This window comes from Takifugu flavidus, chromosome 12 (assembly GCF_003711565.1).
Source record: "Takifugu flavidus isolate HTHZ2018 chromosome 12, ASM371156v2, whole genome shotgun sequence".
NCBI lineage: Eukaryota > Metazoa > Chordata > Actinopteri > Tetraodontiformes > Tetraodontidae > Takifugu > Takifugu flavidus.
Genome location: NC_079531.1, coordinates 2,530,263 through 2,549,881, shown reverse-complemented (window position 1 = coordinate 2,549,881; position 19,619 = coordinate 2,530,263). Strand labels below are relative to the sequence as shown.

General features: G+C 43.5%; 3 protein-coding genes across 5 annotated transcripts; all 3 read right to left on the bottom strand.

Moving 5' to 3' along the window:
* Positions 1-1,313: 1,313 nt before the first annotated feature.
* On the bottom strand, positions 1,314-13,603 carry LOC130534589 (glutamate receptor ionotropic, kainate 1). Of its 3 annotated transcripts, XR_008952924.1 has the most exons (17): positions 13,187-13,603; positions 9,143-9,310; positions 8,804-9,061; positions 7,289-7,470; positions 7,162-7,215; positions 6,911-7,084; positions 6,524-6,667; positions 5,375-5,482; positions 5,072-5,113; positions 4,687-4,800; positions 4,412-4,615; positions 4,117-4,340; positions 3,660-3,778; positions 3,294-3,511; positions 2,969-3,194; positions 2,277-2,895; positions 1,314-2,244 (listed from the first exon to the last, which is right to left on the bottom strand). XR_008952924.1 is itself a non-coding variant. In XM_057048895.1 (16 exons), the coding sequence occupies exons 1-16, from the start codon at positions 13,269-13,271 to the stop codon at positions 2,606-2,608; spliced, it is 2,610 nt and encodes an 869-aa protein (XP_056904875.1). In that variant the 5' UTR covers positions 13,272-13,603; the 3' UTR covers positions 1,314-2,605. The 3 variants fall into 3 exon arrangements, 2 of the variants coding, with proteins under 2 accessions (XP_056904875.1, XP_056904876.1); XM_057048895.1 differs by having other exon boundaries at positions 1,314-2,895; XM_057048896.1 differs by lacking the exon at positions 5,072-5,113 and having other exon boundaries at positions 1,314-2,895; positions 13,187-13,602.
* A 914-nt stretch (positions 13,604-14,517) lies between these two features.
* Positions 14,518-17,018, bottom strand: LOC130534629 (claudin-8-like). The gene has a single exon (XM_057048992.1). It carries the CDS (start codon positions 16,486-16,488, stop codon positions 15,403-15,405), a length of 1,086 nt encoding a protein of 361 aa, XP_056904972.1. The 5' UTR covers positions 16,489-17,018; the 3' UTR covers positions 14,518-15,402.
* A 192-nt stretch (positions 17,019-17,210) lies between these two features.
* cldn8.1 (claudin 8.1) lies at positions 17,211-18,936 on the bottom strand. The gene has a single exon (XM_057049018.1). It carries the CDS (start codon positions 18,814-18,816, stop codon positions 18,052-18,054), a length of 765 nt encoding a protein of 254 aa, XP_056904998.1. The 5' UTR covers positions 18,817-18,936; the 3' UTR covers positions 17,211-18,051.
* Positions 18,937-19,619: the final 683 nt, after the last annotated feature.

Genomic DNA, 19,619 nt, shown 5'->3' with positions numbered 1-19,619 from the left:
TGCAACTTCTATCGTCACATGTTACCACGACGATACGACCATAAACCCAACAGGCGGCGTTGCGGTTGAAGATCAGAGGGATTAGATGATGAAAACGCCACAGGAATGAGGTGTCACATGCTGCTGTAACACACAATTTTGATTCCTCCATGTGTAGAAAAGGGAAATTGTGGTGATTTTTGTATTTGCGTCCTGGGAAACAGTTGTCTCCTGATGTTGCTTCTTCCATGTACAATTTGGAATCGTAGCGCATTGTAGTGTAAAATGTAAGATTATCTGCTCTTGCAGAGGAACTTGATTTGAGGGGGAAGCAGCTGCGCGACATGGCAAGGTCAGTGGCCCATAATCCGTGGCCTCATTCATGCAAGATTAAAAACCTGCTCTGAGTTCTGATTAAGAACGCAGGGATAGAAGATTAAAGGCCAGCAAACAAAATGAAAGCAGTTAAAACCCAATCCTGGAATTCATCAGAATACCAAAACCTTAAACTGTCATTACAACGTGAGATTAATCCAAAAGCCCCACTTGAACGCTGCATCAGTCTTCATAATTTCGGTTACAGATGCTGTATTTCCTGCCACCCAAAACATCCTTTTTTTAATTTTTAGGTGTCATTTGTCTTCCCTCTCACAATAACCAACATCACCTTTCACCTATAAATCCATGTATTGATCCACGTTTCATACTGATGCTCATCCTCCACCCATGTATAGCCCATACTGGTACTAATTAGGAAATGGGAGAATTATAGCCACCCCAGATGGAACTTGGGGTCAGGAGGTTATGACCTTGCAACTGCATACATGTGAATGTTTAAATCTCATTTTCACTGTGCTGTTAAGATTAATTGTGTCAACAGTGACAGGCTTATGTCAATCAGGACGATAGAAGACCCGAGCTTTAGGCAGCACATCCCTGGTTTCCATCCATCGTTTTAAAATGGCTGCATTTACTGTATCACTGACGTTACCTAGCAACGAACTTAACGACGAACTTAAACCAACTTTTCGTCAGTTATTTTCTTCCTGCGTCCTCAAGACGCCCCACAATAAAGACAACAAATGTTGCTTTTGTCCATGTGAAGAATTTTCTTTTAGTTTTTCAGTGGATAAAACAGCCATCAAAAGGACAAAATGAATCACTTAAGAAAAACAAGGCTGATCGTGCACGGTCCCACCTGAGCTGCTACTTAAATGCTTAAATTATAAAACTATTTAATTGTGAAACGTGACGCCAAGGAAATGAGAATTGCAGTGTGATGGGTGGGCTTTGATATTAAATCAGCTATTTTAATTTACTAAATATTTACACACTGAAGGGAAGGCTAGTTTTATTAATAGCACCAGACAAAGATCTTTAATAAATTCTCATCAACGGTATAATAGCATATCTGGGCTGAAATGTTGCCTCAACCTTTAATCCAAAGATGATCTCTTTGAGTGTGACTGTATTAAGCGCGTGCATTTATTTGTTTACATCACATCAACGGTAAATGACTGACATGAAAACAGTTGAGTAATCTTGATGTCAGTAATGTCCATGTAAGTCCTTGGTGTCAGAATATTGAATGAAGACACAGAAATAAATCAACCGTGCGCGTAATAAAGGTTTCTGCCCTGCGTGCCAGAAACAAAACCAGATTTTCCTTTCCTCAACCCTCCTTCCCAAGGAAATTCCCTAAATAATTCACAAAACAATGCAAAATGGGACAGCTGTAGTTTAAAGTCAAACTTTTTTGTTCTTTTTTTTTTTTTTTTACAGGACCAACGTATCTCACTGAAGCAAAATCAAAAGACTTCGACATATCTTCATGAAGGATCTGCTCGCGCATGCAGACAAAGGAGGTGTTCAAGTCCAAAACAGCCAGAAATCAAAGGTTAAAGGATCTAATGTTCCCACATAAATTTAGTCAGTCCGAAGCTATGTCACAACGTGTACATGCGTGTTTGTGAAATTCATATAAGACAAAAAAAGAGAAAAAGACAGTGAGCAAGTTATGGCCTGAGTGTCAAACAACTTAAATAAAATCTTATAGGAGCACTCTGTCGCCAACAGATAGAGAGCCATACTTAAATAAATGAGGACTTACACCTAGAGTATACAAAAGTGGAAATGGTTTTTTCTTTATGTCAAACTTTCTATACATTCTAAATATGTAAATGACAAAGAAGTGAGAGCAGAATGCTCACAAGTCCGTAGCGGTTGTGGAGGCAGACACGCCTCAGAAGAGACCACTTTCCATTTCTGCCCACACACACACACACACACACACATACACACACACACACACACACACACACACACACACACACATACAATTATTTTAAAACATGAGATTTTCCTGTGAAGCAAAAGTAGCAAGGCCAGTATGGTTAAGGGTGAGGATATCAGAACTCAACAACCATATAGTAGAATCCTAAACATGTTTTTATTTGCATCCCGCCGACTGGCGTGCGAGCGACGGTGCGCTCCAGTGACGACGGTGCGCTCCAGTGAAACGTTAAACTCCGCTGTGGTGAGTGTCGGGGTGCAGTCGGCACATCCAGCCCTCAACCTTGTTGTCCTCTCCATGGAACAGTGAAGGACTTGAGCGGCCTCTCCCAGGTTAATACTTGTTGTGCCACTCGCACTGCCCCACGCTCACCTCCTCGATGTCCAAGTTCTTCCTGGATTTGTAAATAAACTCCCCGATTGCTACAAAAACAGAGAGGACGAGTCCAGCTGCGAGAACGATGAAGATTCCGCCGATGTTTTCCACGCCCAGGGCGCTGGCTTCTTTGCTGTCCTCCTCTGGGCAGCCGTTCCCTCTCCACCACTTCTCCTTCATCATGTGCAGCTTCCCTTCTTCCTGAAGCTGCAGGATGGCGATGGTGACCTTGTCTCTGTACGGTGAGCCTACAGCACAAAGGCGCATGACATCACTGCAGAGGAAAAGCTCTGGGAAGCCATTGCCGCTCCTGTTTCTTACCTATCGGTGTTCCCACGCCGTATCCCTTCGAATCTATTAAGCCTCCGATCTGCGTGAGATTGCAGTTCCGCTGGCTGATGTACTCGATGCTCGTGGACTCCATCAGGAGAGCATAGTCTGTGGTGAGGACCCTCTGAATCCCCTCTCGGTTATTCTTGACCAGTGCTGTGTTTTTTCTGCTGCTCATGAAGGCCCACATTTTCTCATAGGTTGAGATCTTCGATTTCTGTTGCATCAGATTGTAATATTGTGGTTACAATAAGGCATTTTGACGTCCACTGTCTCTGCCAACCTGTGATTCAACATCATTTAGTGGGAGGATTACCTTGAAGAAGGTCATAGTGGAGCCGTCCCTCACCGCACCGTATTCTATTTTGGTTTGCTTCGCCAAGTCGTCTGCGGAGTCGATTGGTGAGTCCATTCTCTCCACGGTGAGGAAAGCAGCCAGGTTAGCAGTGTACGAGGAGATTATGATGAGCGTGAAGAACCACCATATTCCACCAACGATCCTCGTAGAGAGAGCCTTGGGCATCAGTTCTGATCCTGTGGGATGACGACACGCAGTACACCATGGGACACTGTTGCACAGTGGGGGAAAAGGCCACTACAGATTGCCAAAGTGATGGATAAAAGCATTTCCTTTCACTAGGATGAAGGTATACGTAACATTCCCTCAATCATAATCGTTTACCTTGTTGCATGAGCGCTCCAACTCCAAACCAAACGCTGTTTATCAGGGTAAAGTTGTTTTCAACCACATCTGAGTCGGGGTTGCAGGGGTGAGGGTTGTACCACTCATAGGGAGTGAACCTGAAGGGGAAGAACCAAGCTGTCTGCTCAGCAATTTAGAAGCCAATTTGGTGAGAAACAGCTCATCTTTGTGCTAGTTTTCGGGGATGCGCAAGTCCGGTCCTCGAGGGATGGATTCAAGCCGGGTTTGCTTCCACCTGGGGTTTCGCTTCCCTTGTTGAAAGAGTTTTTGCTTGGAAGGACACAAAACCCAGCTTGAATTCATCCCCCGAGGGCTGGAGTTGCCCACCCTCGATTTAAATACATTAAATCAGTCCTTCCTAAAGCTACTGAAAAGCAAACATCTGAGACACTAAATCGATGCTTAGTTGATGAATCATGGCGTTATGGCCTCTTACCGGGCGATAACGAACAAAACGCAGCTGACGCCAAGACATGCCAGCAAAACATACATCCAGATATCTGGAGACAAGGGGTTGAGGAAGGAGAACACTCCTGGATTGGTGCCATTGGGTTTGTGGTAGAGGATGCTGATCCCCAGAGTCATGAAGGGCTTGGAGAAGTCTATCACTTTCTCCCTCACATAGGTGATGGTGAGAGGGGCCACGGCGAGGTCGGCCACCTGACGGAGGACAAAGCGGGTCATGACCTGCAGAACCTCCTCCTGCAGGTCTAATGAAGGCCGGTACTCACGTGGTCAATGAGCTCTCGCACCATGCCGTTCCACTCCCCTTTGTCATTCTGGGCTCCGTATTTGCCATCAGACACCAGTTTTACCTCGTAGGAGAAGCCCAAAATGTTGGAGAGTTCTTTGAGCAGGTCCAGGCAGTAGCCTTCGAAGCGGTCGTTCCCATAAAGGGGTTTGTCTGATTTCTTGTACATGACGTAAGGGTTTTCCTGCAAACGGCACCTCCTGCTTGAGTAGATTCATCAAAATGATCCAGTGAGTTCTGCGGACCTTTACGTACCAGGATGGTTGTGACGATGAGGGTCCTGTTGGCCATTGAGTCGGTCACATTCGTCGACGAATCCTTGTTGGTGTCTGTCAGATTTAGGCCCGTTTGAGAGTTCCAAACACCGATCTGTGAAGGGCAAAATGACCAGTTACCAAAGTGCCCCAAGATCAAAGGTCATGTATTCATTATGATGAATGAATGAATGAGGACCAAACAAATGCAGGAGTGGGGGAGGGGGCAAGGAAAGGAGGTCAAATACCACGTTTTGTGTCCAGTATGGAATTATTTCACTTTTTCTCCAGCAGCTTATTCATTTTAAGGGGAAAGGTGACAGGGGGCAGCAGGTAAACAGGTGTATCAACGGTGCTTTATTCTCCCAGGCAGCTAAAGTACAGACCTTTTTCCACACTTTATTCAGGCGATTGTTGCCCGTGATTGTCTTGCAGGAATTATAAAGAGAGAGCATTTTAATGAATCGTTGAGCCTCGAACCCGAGGAGAAATACAATAGTCAGTGATGCGTAGATAACAGCTCTGATCTTAATTCTGATCTTCCACAGACCCGCAAATGGTCCGATTAGAACAACAAACAACAGTGCAGAACAGACTGCAATCATACAGTAGTAATGAGGACAGTGAATATCAGAACATTTGAAATTTCCCCAACAGCCATCAGGCTCGAGACAGTTCAGAGAGTTTACCTTCTCCAGGCTGTCCTCTTTCAGACTGATGACGTCTAAATCAAACTCTTTACGCAGTCCGTCTGTTTTATTTATGGTTATCTGTCCGGTCAGCCCGTTCCACTGTGCCTGTGGCGTGAAGAGAAACACAACCCATGAATCTGTGATTTCATCAATGCAAAGTAAAGCAGAAGTCTAGGAAATTCATTTTTTTTTAAACTGAATAGCTGATATTGAGCGAAGAACATGGACAGAGGTGCATTCTGGTGGACATGTTGCATTGAGGGTGATGTAAATGGAGCAGGCAGCCGTGGCCTCTGTGTCAGCAGCGGGGGCTCAGAGGTACACACACTCTGGATGGGGAGGGTTACTCAGCGGGAAAACAGTCAGGTTAAATCTCGATTACATGTTACGGCAGCTTGGGGAAATGTGCTGCAGCTTCGTCGCGCACTGGAGCCCCTTTCATGAAAGACAGCCCTCCACATGCCAACAGAGTAATCCTTTTATGAGTCAACGGGGGTCCATGCCTGAGAAAGAAATGCCACATTTTCTTGCCTCGAGAAAAACATCAAGGCAAGGAAAACCAACAAAAATGACGCGATGGTCATCAGTAGGCAAGGAAAGAGCTTCTGATATCTGCTTCCAATGCATCCACGGGCGGTCTCATGGTGTGAGTTGGTGTTAAACTCTTGATTAGACTGTTTCACACACACATCTGTGAGACCTACTTGGCCCGTAAGTCCAGATTTATTCCTGTCATTAAGTCCTGTCATCTTGGTTTAAATCCACAGCAATCAAAAGCGCCTCTGTCTCGAGCATGTGTCAGCCGACCATGTGTTGCCGTTTAGACGTGTGGTCACGACAAGGATTGTGTCAGATTGGAAAAGAGATTATAAAAAGGAAGGCTGCCAACCAAAGATACTGCTGAAACCCAATTGGATGCCCACTGGTGGACTTTTAAACCTCTTCTCTGCATCGCATAACTTTTACTATCGAGATATATGAAGTTCTGGTTCAGGCCTAAAATATTTAAAGCCTCCATCTACAAACGTCATGGAGGAGCCATCAAAGTTAGAATTAGAAATTAGAAAACCAGATCACTCGGGTGTAACTGGAGACAGTATGTCCCAAAAGAAGGGCAGTTGTGGCGCCTTCGTTCACCAAACTCACGTCTTTCAGCATGTTCATGAAGCGTGACCCGAAGCGCCAGGGTTTGTGTCGGTGACACTGGAGGGAGCTGACCGTGATCTGGGAGGCACGTTGTGATGCAGCAGCCACCATGTAGACGGCGTCATACATCAGCGCCGCTTCGGTCTGAAAGAGAAACTCGGCCATTCTTATCGAAGAAAAACAAGTGTAAGGAACACTAAAATTGTTCATGGCAACATTAAATATTTGCTTTGTACAGTCGCACACACATAAATTGTAGTCGGTTTTAGAGCATCACTGTGGCAGCAATGTTGACCTTTAATCTTCAGTTATTTCAACTTTTGAAATAGAAGATATGGTTTTGGGTTATCCTCTTATTTAAGTTAAAGATGGAGAAGTGAAACTCACTGTCATCATCCCCTCTATCATTCCACTCTCAGCTTTCGAGGGAGCCTGCAGTCGCTCCATGGCCCACTTCTCCACCACCGAGGCCACCTGAGGATTGTCTATGTTGAGCAGGCGGAACCCCGTCATGTTGACCCCGCTGTAGCGGTACGGCTCCAGGTCCAGCGCAAACAGGTCCTGTTTAAAGACAAAATGAAGCGCTCCTGTCAAAATCAAAGCATGAGGATTTTGTTGTGTCTGCATGATTTCCTTACCAGTGTGGTGAAGAAAAAGTGGTAATACTCTGTCATCATCCCCATGGATAAGATCTGAACAGGATGACAAATTCATTCACAGCTTAGCCTTATCCTCCAGACTGTGCAGATGTTATGTGTTATTCACCTGCTTGAGCACGTCCGCCGATGTTTGGTAGGAGCAGTCAAAGATGACATAGAATTCCTTCCCCTTCTTCATCTCCTTCAACAACGGCCGAGCATCTTTACTTCCCGTGGGGAGCTGGCGGATTTTGATTTTGATGTTGTATCTGGAAGGAGCTTTGATCAACTCTTGCAAGCGAATCAATCCTTTATGGGAAAACAAAAGCAGGAGAAGCAACGCTGGGAATAAAAGGCATGTTTGCAGAAGGCAAATACAAGTGTTATTCATGATGAGCAAGATATGAAAGGAAAATAATAATGTTTGAAATTTTGTTTTCATTTCTTTGTATTGTTTAAAAATTAGATATGACAGGTCGTAGTTGTACCTTGTTTTCTCATTATCCACATTCATCCAGTCAGTCTAAAATATGATTTTATAAAATGCCTAAATTATTGAGCAATAACAGGGTTAGACCACTGACTTATTATGATCTGCACATAAGAAGATGAAAAGCCAAAGCAAGACTAAATGATCGATGACATTTGAACGAGATGAAGCGCACGCCAACACACATAATGCACTCCTCAGTCTGTCCACTAGATGGTAGTCATAACACGTTTTCGCGCGTTTACATACTTTTAAGCGTCGTGTGCTAAAACATAAGTAACGTAGCAATATATTTGACTCAAAATTTTAAGAGTAGCTTGATGCCACCTTTACATGGCAACAAATTAGGAAGAACATTTGAAGACGCAAGACTAAAATTTTGAGTTCGTTTATTTTACGTGCGATCTGGTTACTTCGCTTGAATTAAAATCTTTATTTTTAAACGAGGAAGTAATAGTGCCCCCTGTGGCCAGAGTGGGGAAATGCACAATAGACGTAGATCCTTTCACACAGCGTAATCGACTTTTGTCACTTCACCCTCTACTGGTGAAAATGGAAAACTACACCAAATTAAATGGCTCAACGCGACAGTTCCGGATAAAAGGGTACACTTCAGTCAAAAGCGAAATATTTCATATATTTTCGACAAATCTTAAACCTCAATAATTGTAGCTCGGTGCACTTACACAACATTTAACGTACAAGCTGAAGCCTTATTTATTTAGCGATACGTTGCTAAACGCGTTAGCATCCTCGTGTGGTAAAAATAAGCTGCAAAATGCGTCAGTTATAACAACTCCCATACTTTAAATGAAAACGTCCACATGCGTAAGTGCAAAATGCCATAAAATGATTCTGAATTCGGTGCTTTTCGTAATGAGGTCGTAGCCGGATAACTTTTATGTATTTCTGAAGCGATGCGGCGATGAAGAACGTTTCAGTGCCCTCTGGTGGTGAGAATACTGAACTGTACAACTTTGGTCATTTCACGATTGAATGCTTTAAAAAGTACGACAAAACCGGTGCTCTTTACTTTTATGCAACTTTTTTTATACATCTATTTAATGCATAAAATTGACGTTGTATTTAAAAAAAAACTGGCAATGTGAGCAGCTGCTACGCAATTTACACCAAATGACTGATCTGACTCACCAGTTGCATCTTCATAGACAACAGTGACTGTTTTCCATTTGTAAAACTGTACAATGTCCAGCACCGCTCGGCTTATGGAGGTGTATTCAGGATAGAGGTTGATGTAGAAACTGTCTTTGTTGTCCACCGAGGGGTGTTTCCATCGCGTCTGGATGTGAGGGACTTCAAGGGCGTTACAAATTGACTGCACCGCACTGACGGATGAGCTGTGAGAGGGGCCAAATACGGCACCAACGCCCAGAGCCAGCTGATCACAGGCTGCGAAGGAAATTAGAGAGGAAATAAGAAATGACAGACTGCAAAATTCAAAAAGGTTTGGAGAATTAGGCAAATTCTCACCTCTTCGTGATGCCTCAAAGCTGTCAAATAGGTTTATTCTCTGGATGTCGTAGGTCAGTGTGGTGTTTGGCATCAGGGTCCTGTTCCTGTTTATGTTGGTGACAGCAAATTTAAAGGCCAGTTCTTCAACACTAATGGGCTCATTCTCAAGGGTCTCAAAGATTCCCCCTAAAGGAACAGAAAAAGATAAAAGAAGGTTTTCAGAGCGTCCTTCTGTCCATCCCCTCCGCTGTATGCTTGTTTGTCTCAAGGTCACAGATCTGACGGTGCACTAATGTGTCCTGGAACTCTCTGCGTATCTGATCCATCAGGCTGCTGACAAACAAGATTTAATCTCATTCAGAGAAAAGTTTGACTCCAAGTGACCTGCTGATTTGCGGCTTAAATTTCACAATGTGACATCAGAGTTAGTGAGATGTTGTTGGCCAGATTCATTCATTCATTCATCTGGTTTCTTTTAGGACAGATTCACAATCAGTTTTGATCAAATCGGGCTTTAGAACATAGCTGGTACATATTTATTACATTATATCATCAATTGTGTGCAAAAAGGGTGAAACCTAAGTTGTCTATCACTTTAGAAATTCTAGGAAGTTTCCTTAATATAATAAAGTTGTTTCACATTATCTTTCAATAATGCAAACAGTCATTAAGTTACAAGTAAGACTGTCACACAGTTAAATGTGACACTATCTAAATAAATACCAGAAAGAATTTCATTTTAATTACAACTCAGTTTCCAGCTGTTTGCCCTTTTTCCCACAGGCATCCAGTGGTCAGCATCCTCTGTGCATGTTTGTGTGCCAGGACCTTATGGATGAGGTTGTTTCAGAACTGAGATGATCATTCTAAAACCCTTCCAGCTCTTAATCCTCCACACGGCTCCAGGAGGACGTGGCTATTGCATGCCGCGACCATCAGACACTATATGACTGGTCACGAGTGCTTTACAGTAGATACATCAGGGTAAGTATAAAATACATTTGGATTAAAGCCATAAAAACAGAAATAAGCTGGATCATCGTGCCCTCACAGAGAGCGGTTAGAGATTCCGTGGTGATTCCTGCCGTCCAGGCACCAGCCTTTCAAATGGAAATCATTTCAAACAGCTGAGTCTTCAGTGAGGAATTTTAAAAGTCGTCCATTTAGAGTACATTTTAAACCTATAAGTGCAGAAAGAATTAAAGTTATTCCCAACCTTTCATCAGACTGACAGAGGTAATCTTTTTTGGTCGCAATAATACTAATTATGGAGGTATTCATCCTTTTTTATATGACCTCGCTTTCACATTCAGGCCACATGTAGAAGAGATCCGTGCGTTTTGCTGCTGAAAATTCTGAAATTGCGATTGATTTAGAAGGAGAACCTGTCTTTAAAATGCTCCCCGTGAGACCTTGATTGTGAATGACCTTTTTCTTTGCTTTAGCATAGCCTCAAACCCCAAACTGAGAGAGCCTTGTCTCGCTGCCTGGTCCTAGTTACGTCCCTGAGTCTCAGCGAGCCGCTGCTGGGGCCATTTAAAGCCCCTCTGTGGTTCAAAAAAAGCCCAGTAACCTTCTCCACCTCCGCAGCTCAGATCCAACTCTTTCATTCAGAGGAGAGAAATATTACATGTTTTTGTCCAACTTTTTTTTCATATAATTTTCCAACAGTTTATTTTAAAATAAATGAAAAAGTCATTCTGCTACCTGATGGATGACAAGTTACAAAGAGCTCCGTTTATACTATCAGCTCACAAATTTGAGCCTCATAAATGTGATGATCAGTGATCAATATATTCCATTAAATTGGTCATGCTGCTGGTTAATTAGTCAGCAGTTAATTAACTCGTCATAAGTCCTGAAAGCCAGGATGGGTTCGGGTTCTGGACCTTCACAGAAAAAACCTGCAGAGCTACGAGGAGCCGTTCCTCCTGTAGTTTGTCAGTTTCGCTCATTCATTCCTTTGTTGTGGTTGTTGTTGTTGTTTGTCTAGGTTTTCTGGGATGTTTCCTACTTTCTCTAGACTCCACCACACCACACTGGCCAGTGCTCTCCCAGTTTGTAAAACCAGTCAGGAGAAACACATAAAGGCCTCCACAAACTTATTCCTGCTTCAGGTTCTGCAGGAGATGATTTACACCCACTTGTAAGTGGTCTCACCAGCAGTTCTGCAGTTAGTTTGGACTAAATTCTTAGATTTTCTTCAGAAAATTCAGAACAAACGTCTACAACTTAAATCAAATTGCTTTTGGACTCCATCAGTCATCGGTTCTGTGTGTCCAGTGTGTTTGCCGTGATGCGATTTCTGCTTCATATGTGCAGCTGGTACATGATTCCAAACACTCCGAGGACTAAATTCACCTGGAATAGGTTTGGCCCCTCACAAGAAGGATGACAAGAAAATAGAAATGAATGGAGGTTTACTGTGAAGACCCCAAAGCTAAAGGAATTCTGCAAAAATAAAGTTTTCACCATTTATGGTGACAAAGTTCAGCACGTTCTTTATGAATTAAGGAAGCCTATAAAAGCAAAAGAACACAACACCGTAGTGTTTGCTTTCCCGCCTCTCCCCACCCTGGGCCAATTCCGACCCCTCTACTCCCAGTTTACCGAGCCCGGCAGCACCACTCCAGCCTGGGTCGATGCCAGACTGCGGGTGAATGAGGAGCTCCTATCGGTCTTTGATGTGGAGCACCATGGCTGCTCTGTTCCTCGGCTCCGCCACTTGCAAACCAGTGACCAGGTTTGTGTGACACATCGACTCCAAACCAGCAGAAATAGAGGGGCAGCAGATCATCGCATCACATGTTTTTACTCTGGCCAATCGCAGCTAATCACCCCGTCCCGTTATCGGGGTCAAGTCATAAATAAATCAGATATGATTAATTCATGACGCATGCAAAGAAGAGGAAGCAGGAATTAACAAACAGCAAAACAGCTCTGGCCCCAAACTGCTGCTGCTCTCCCCAGTGATTAGATTTGGTCACTCCCTAAGTACCATATTTGGATAGGAGAATTTCTGCATAAAGAAGATTAGTGTTAGTTGTTTAAGGGCTCGGGGGGGTAGATTTATCATTATTACCAAACCCAGAGAAAGGAGAGGACAGCACTCGCAATGTGATTGCAGCAGTTGCCAAGACAGAGAAATGATAATTGAAGAGGCCACACACCATATGGGAGAGATTAGGATGTGAGCGGGTCATGAAGCGAATGACAAAGATTAGGTGGCCTCAGATAGTGATAGATGATTTAGAGAGATTATGGAAACTGTTAGAACGCTGGCGGTGGCGGCCTATTGGCCTTCGGGGTTATGCAATGGGGCATGACTGAACGATGCGTTCAAGTCTTCCCAGGTGAAAGAAATGCAGCGGTCTTCCTGGGCGTTGAACCAAAACAAAGAGCTATTTTTATGAGGACTTGTGAGTGAAGTTTTAGATGAGCTGCACCAGAGGAGACAATATTCATTTGAGACTAAACAGTTGTTACTAAATCACATCAGAGGAAGGAAACGAGACAGAAAGGAGAATTAAAGTAAAAGAGAAGCTGACTGCAGTTTAACAACAGCCTCCTCGGATCAGCCGTCACAACACCGACGCAAACAGGCAAAATAGCCCGTGAGGTTCGAGAACCCGACAAGGACGGAGCCTCTCTGAGGCTGCTGTGTGTATGAGTGCATATTTCTGCATCACAGACATCATCACGACCCCAGATCCTCTCAACAAGGACTTCTTTAGTCCGCTCGACTGGTCATTTGTGCATTTATGTGTGTGTTCAAATGAATATATTTCTATTATTGTAGAGTTCAGAATCCGGTAACATCCATTCACGCCTCTGTCGTGGTCGAGTTTGTTTCAACATCTACACTTCTACTTAATTACATCTATAAAAAAATAAATAAATAAGCAGAAATAACGTTTGAAACGTGGTGATAATCTGACTGTCTTTTCTTATGTCATTGAGAAAATATGTTTCAGGCCATTTAAAAAGCTGCCAGTGGTCTTTAAGTTAATAATAAACACTTAGAAATCACATCGAAAAGGCACTATTGGCGTTCTTACTTACCGATTCTGAGGACTTGCTGTGAGGTCAGCCAAAACTCTGCCATAAAGTAAATTAGAGAGGATAACAGTCCCTTTTTTTCCGCCATGGTCCTCCCACTAGAGTCGAATTTAACATTGATATGAGTTTTTCTGCCCTGGGTTCTTCATGCTGATAACTTGCCAGTCCTTGTGTCCATCATACACTGGCATGTGACCCACATCCATCCCTTACTCATTGTGTTGAGAAGAAAAAAACCAACAAAAACACTCATTCCACCTACTGTCACCAGCTCTCAGAAGAACTCCAGTGTTCCCAGTCTACCATCCAGTAAAGTTCTACTCCTCATACTCATTCTGCAGATATCCTGTCCATGTTATTTTTCCCACTGCACACTTGGATTGTTGGTGGCTACTGAGAACTGTGTACCGCACTGTTGCTGTCAAATCTGCACAAAACCGCCATAGAGATTCTTTCTCAGATTTTCAAAATAAAAGAATAGTCAAGTGTGCGGTTTTAGAAAAGGAAGAGGACGATTTAACCAAAAACCTTGACGAGGATGTACAAACTGGTACGATTTAAACCCCCAGAACAGCTACAGCTGCAGATCTCACTCTGGATTTGTCTTTATCATCCCCATAGATGCGGGTTTAAGACCTTTTATTTTGAAATCCGCCCTGCCTTGTTTCCGTTTGCCTTGCCCTGTGAGGGGTGAGCTTGACGCAGCTGAGCGTCCTCCCGTTCGGGCACTCAATTGAGGGCACGGCCAAGCCACTAATCCACAAACATGGATACGTCCTGAAGATTAACTTCAAATCTGGCAACATTCGACCTCGACAACGTCTTTGCTTTGGTACACCGAGGAATGATTAAATCTTTGCTCCAGTCCTGATGGAAATGCAAATCTAATCTTCAAACTGGTCTGTTCGCTTTCTTGAAGATTAACTACCTCAAACTGTTTCTCTGACGCGGTCTTACAGTTAAATGTGGTCACATCATCTTCCCTCATTTTGCCTTTTGTTTTTCCTCGAAGAGGGTCGCTGTGGGACCGCAGGCTCTGATGCCCGGGCCTGCAAATGATGCTGCCCCCCCACAAATGAGGAGAAAGTTTCAAGTGTACCTGAGAGTCTTGTAAAGTCTCAAATCCTTAATTAGATGGACAGAAAACGAAATGGGGAAAAAAAACAGACTGACACTATCCCCCTCTTACATTGTTCCAAAATAATAATAATAATAATAATAATAATAGAAATGATGATGATGATGATACGTTGGGAAATCTTATATTTACTCTATAGAAAAGTTATTTGTTTTGCTTATTTGATGTTGGATGCAGGAATAAAGAAAAGTCGTAGTTGAGGAAATTGTTTTAATAGAAAAACTCAATAGAAAAAGTCTAATTTTGAAAAAGAAGAAAATGGTGTTTCATGTAATGGTTCATAATTGGGAGATATATGGTTTGGGGACTAAATTAAACCAGTTTTAGCACTATTTCCATATTGTTCTGCTTTGGATGAAGAGGGTGAACGCAGCGTTTTCGACGCTCCGCGCGTCCTCTGGTGCCACCTAGTGGCGGATAAGAATTCTGCTTAACCTGCTTCCAGCCGTCATGAACACTCATGACCTGCTGTAGTTCAAGGCTCCAAAAGTTACAGAGTTGGATCAAAAACATCACTTGTTACATATTTGTTTTACACAATATTTTTAATCTGTCCTGTTTGACAATTTCCTTCAAATAAATCGATTTTTGTACAATTGCATTATCACATAGATTAATTTAACAAATTAACTGCTATCAACTTGTATTTAGGTCCATTAACATTTAATTTGTGACAATATTTCCTTCTATAACCGTACATAAATTTATTTTCTAAGAAAACAAACAGTTACAGGAAAAGCTAACTAGGAAAAGGTTCTTTTACATTTGCCAAACAGGGGAACACAAGTAGAAAATGATATTTACAAAACTGTTATGAAACATAGACAGCATAGAAAACTACAAATTAACAATAATAATAGGATGCTTTTTAATGAATAAATATCCAGTATCTCCAGCCAATACAGGAACATAATGAAAACGTTAAAATCCACAATAATATTTAAGTACTGTTTTATATAACAGCCTTTGAATCCTAACTGAATACATATTCAAACTCCATAATGACATCACTTACTTCAATCTTTTCACCATTGCGTTTAAATGTGACTATATAAGAATTTGCAAGGACTCAAATTTAATTTTATATATAAATACCGGCGGTGCTGTTGCTGTGAGGCCCTGGTTGAATTCTAGATTCTTGATATCCAAAGAAAACAGGAGTGTGTGGAACTGGATGAAAGCTGGACTGATACGATGCGGTGGGATTACCAGAACCAGCCAGTGTATAAGACAGGGTGCTTGGGCTTATGTACAGGGAGTTACCCGGTGTATACAGGTCTTTGACACGATCAGCACTCCGCAGAGAGGAATGGCGAGCCACGCTGTCTCGGTACATCAGCGGTGCATTCCCAGGAAACTCTGGATTATAGAGAAGAGGAGGGGTGATCGGTCCGTTGTTCGTCAGGACTTGAGGGACCGTCTGCAGCGGCAGGACAAGTTGTTGCCCAACCGAACCGTTGTTCTGCAAAGATGGCTGTGTGTTGGACCGGAGGCTGGAAAGGCTAGAAATAGGATGATAGTTCATCAGCGTGGGCTTACGGGGCGCTTGGTTGTAACCCAGCAGGTTGGCCGGGTGGTACACATCGAAGGATCCTTTGTCTGAAGGCATACGACGGCACACAAACAACATGGCTGATGCGAAAAGGAAGGCTCCGGTCACCCACCCAATGTAGAGGGCCTCTCCTAGCTCCCTCCTTTGGGCATCAATAAGCAAAGGGTTGTAAAAGTCCGTAATAATCACATGACCCGTCCATGACACGGGGATAAAGACGCATATACAAGCCAAGAACTGCATGCCACCAGCGACCATCAAGAAAATGGACTTGGCCCGTTCGTTACCCCGGAAACAAGAAATACACTGCAGTCCTGCCAGACCGACGAAGAGTCCCAGCCCTGACAAGGCCAAGGAGCAGCACATCAGGCCTCTAGATGCCTGCAGCTCTGGGGGCAGGAACAAAAGGGAGTCGTACACCTTACACTGCATCCTGATGTTGGCCTGTCGGTAGCAGTTCATCCACAGGCCTTCCCAGCGAGTCTCCATCACAATGATGTTCTCTCCGATGAAAGCCGTCACTTTCCACATCGGCATGCCCGTGGTGGCTGCGGCACCTATCAGTCCGATAAAGCCGACACACACGGCGGCTATCTCGGAAAGGGCTTGGACCATTCTGATGGGGTGTTATTCCAGGTCAGGGACGCGTCCAGTAGAGGAGAGAGGATCTTCCCATCTGAAGAAATGTGACTACTGTACGAGGTGGTTTGTTTTGGGAAAGGATGTTTGTGCTCACATCATTGGTCCAGAGCCATAGGGGTAAAGAGGAGTTCTGCTTATTTTGTGTTTATGGTTCCTCTGGCAGTATCGTGGCATATCTCTGCCATCATTCTCCTGCAGTAAACACCAACGAGACAACCCCCCAGACAAGAGACATCCCACAAAGATGAAAGGGTTACTATACTTTTCTCCTTTGTTTGATTAGTTTATGTCAATTTTAAAGAAGTGAATAATGTGCTTCTTAGCACTTAAAGTCTTGTAGTATCCATCTTGTCCACAAGGGGGCAGATTTGAATTTTTTTGTCCAGTCCAGCAGTGAGACTGGGAGCACTGACATCTGAAAGCTTTTGTGTGTCAGACACATTTTGCTTTGTCATGATCAGTGTGTTGAACTCATCCTGTATCATGATGCATATTGGCTGGCCCTGACTCCCGGATATATCCACAAACACACCGCCACAGGGGAGCAGAGCTGGCTCGGAGCAACGCGCAGTTAAATGAATGAAATGAAGTGAATTGCTGCTCATTCATTTTGACACAACAAAGAAGTACTTTACTGTCACAAGAGAAAACGTTTTACCAATATATTTACATACTTTGTTCTTGAAGTCCACAAATAATTGAAATACAGCGCTTTATTTGAAATGAAGCTGAAATGTGTAAATATTTCTTCATTAGAAAATGTAACTACAGTACATATTGGAGGGGGAAAATAAGCTAGACTCTTTTTACATGCCTGCTAAGTGATTTGCATCGTGCATTCAGGTCATGTGATCACACCGTCTGTTGTTCCTTCACAAACATTAGGTCTGATCTGGTTTCCGCACCCTTTACAGGAAGTGTGACAACTGCATCTTTGTCTTTTCTCAGTTCTAGTTTCCAGCAGCTGCAGGAAAACATTCCAAACAACTCCTTTGTGATAAAGTGAGATATGCAAAGTGTTAGGAAGCTTTGCGGATATGTTTAACAAAGCGCTAACAAAACGATCTATTTCTGAAGCATTATTCAGTTACGTGGGTTGGGGGGCTTTTGATTGACAGCTGTAGCCTTATAGTTGTTGAAATGGGGTCTATATTAAATATCACAATATTCATATATCATCTTAAATATCATTTTTAGTCTCTTGATTGACAGGAACAGGAGTTGCTATATGAATATGCTTGCATTTCTAAAAACTGACAACTGCAAGTTTAATAACAACAATACACTCACAAAAGAAATATAATCATACAGTAATTTTAAAAAGACATTTTACACGTTATTATTATCTAACAGTGCACTCTTCGATTACTTTGTAGACTGCCATTTAAATTATTTATGAGTATTCAGTTAATAAGTAATGTTTTAGAAGAGCAAAGTCATTGAAATGTGCTTTAAAAGTTATGAAATGGATCCTGGATCACCCTGCAAAACAATCATCTTATTATCCGTTACCTCAGGTCATTCTGTCAGTGTTCATCAGAGATAAGCCACACCGCTGCGTACGGAGGGGTATCTGGAGTTGTAGCTGTAATTAGTGGACGGGTGTCGTGACAACATTGGCTGGGCCTGTGGTTGTGGCTGGGGAAGGAACACCAGCTGCTGAGGCTGAAGAGGTTGTGGAGTATACGCCATGTAGTTAGAGTTCCGAGAGTAAATATATCTCTCTTTGTCTTCAGACTGCAGATTGCAGCAAAAGAACATACATCCTCCGACGAACAAGAAAGCCGATGCCACCCAGCCGATGTAGAGAGCCTCCCCGAGCTCCCTGCGCTGGGCATCGATCAGCAGAGGGTTGTAGAAGTCCCTGATGATGACGTGGCCGGTCCACGAAACTGGAATAAGAACGCAAAGGCAGGCCATTATGATCATGGTTCCTGCTATGACCAGAACCATCCTCTTTGCTCGGTCGTTGTTTTGGATGCAGGAGGTGCACTGCAGGCCCACCAAGCTGATCAGCAGACCGAGTCCACCCAAAGCTAGGGAGCAGCACATGAGCCCCCGTGCCGCTTGCAGGTCAGGGGAGAGAGCCAGGAGGGAGTCGTAGACCTTACACTGCATCCTGATGTCAGCCTGGCGAAAGCAGTTCATCCACAGCCCCTCGTAGCGGGTCTCGAATACAATAATGTTTTCCCCAATGAAAGCTGTGACCCTCCACATCGGCATCCCTGTGCTTGCTGCTGCCCCAATGAGCCCAATGAGGGTCAATAACAGACCCAGTAGCTCCAGTGTTGAGTTGGCCATGCTCCCCGTGCCCTGCAACGTTCCTTATATCACACGGGCTGTAATTTCCAGGTGCAGACTGCAGTGCTGGTAGCAGCAGATCCCAGCTACTGAGTGGTTTTGCATCCCAGTGGAAGAGGAGGAGCAGCAGGTTGATGTTCACCTGTACGTCCTCCTCCCTGTGGACACTGGGGGAGGGTGGGAATCAGTTGCCATGAAACAAAATCCCTCAGGTCTTTTTTTTTGAATACCTACCTTGCACCCTGTTGATTCAGTAGTCTCCATTAACACAGGCAGCCCACACTTTTTTAAAGATGACTCCCGCTTAGTGACTACAACTCAGTTTGAGAGCCAGCAACACTTTATTTTTTGCTTTTCCCTCGGCAAATGTCTGCACATATTCATCACAATAAGACCCAACCTCATCTTTGTCCACGCTGAAATGATTCTGTGCTAATTATACATCAATTATTAAAATAGAACTGTGAATTTAAATGTCGTGTGTGTCTCTGTGTGTGTTACTGAATACCATTCGACTAGCAAAATTAAGACATTTTTGGGAAGTGAGGACCTTTTGGCCAGTCCTTACAACTTCAAAGGGCTTATTGAGAGTTCAGACGTGGTTTTAAGGTTGAGATTAGAATTAGGTTTAGGTCAGAGTCAGGGTTAGAGGAGTTAGTTGGGACGGTTTTGGTAAGAGGCTGAGGGAGTGCATTATCTTTATGAAAGTCCTAGAAGTACAAGGATGGTGTGTGTGTGTGTGTGTGTTTTGTGAAGTAATGGGGGCGGTGGCTTACGTGTCACTGTCAGGATTGTATTTCTTG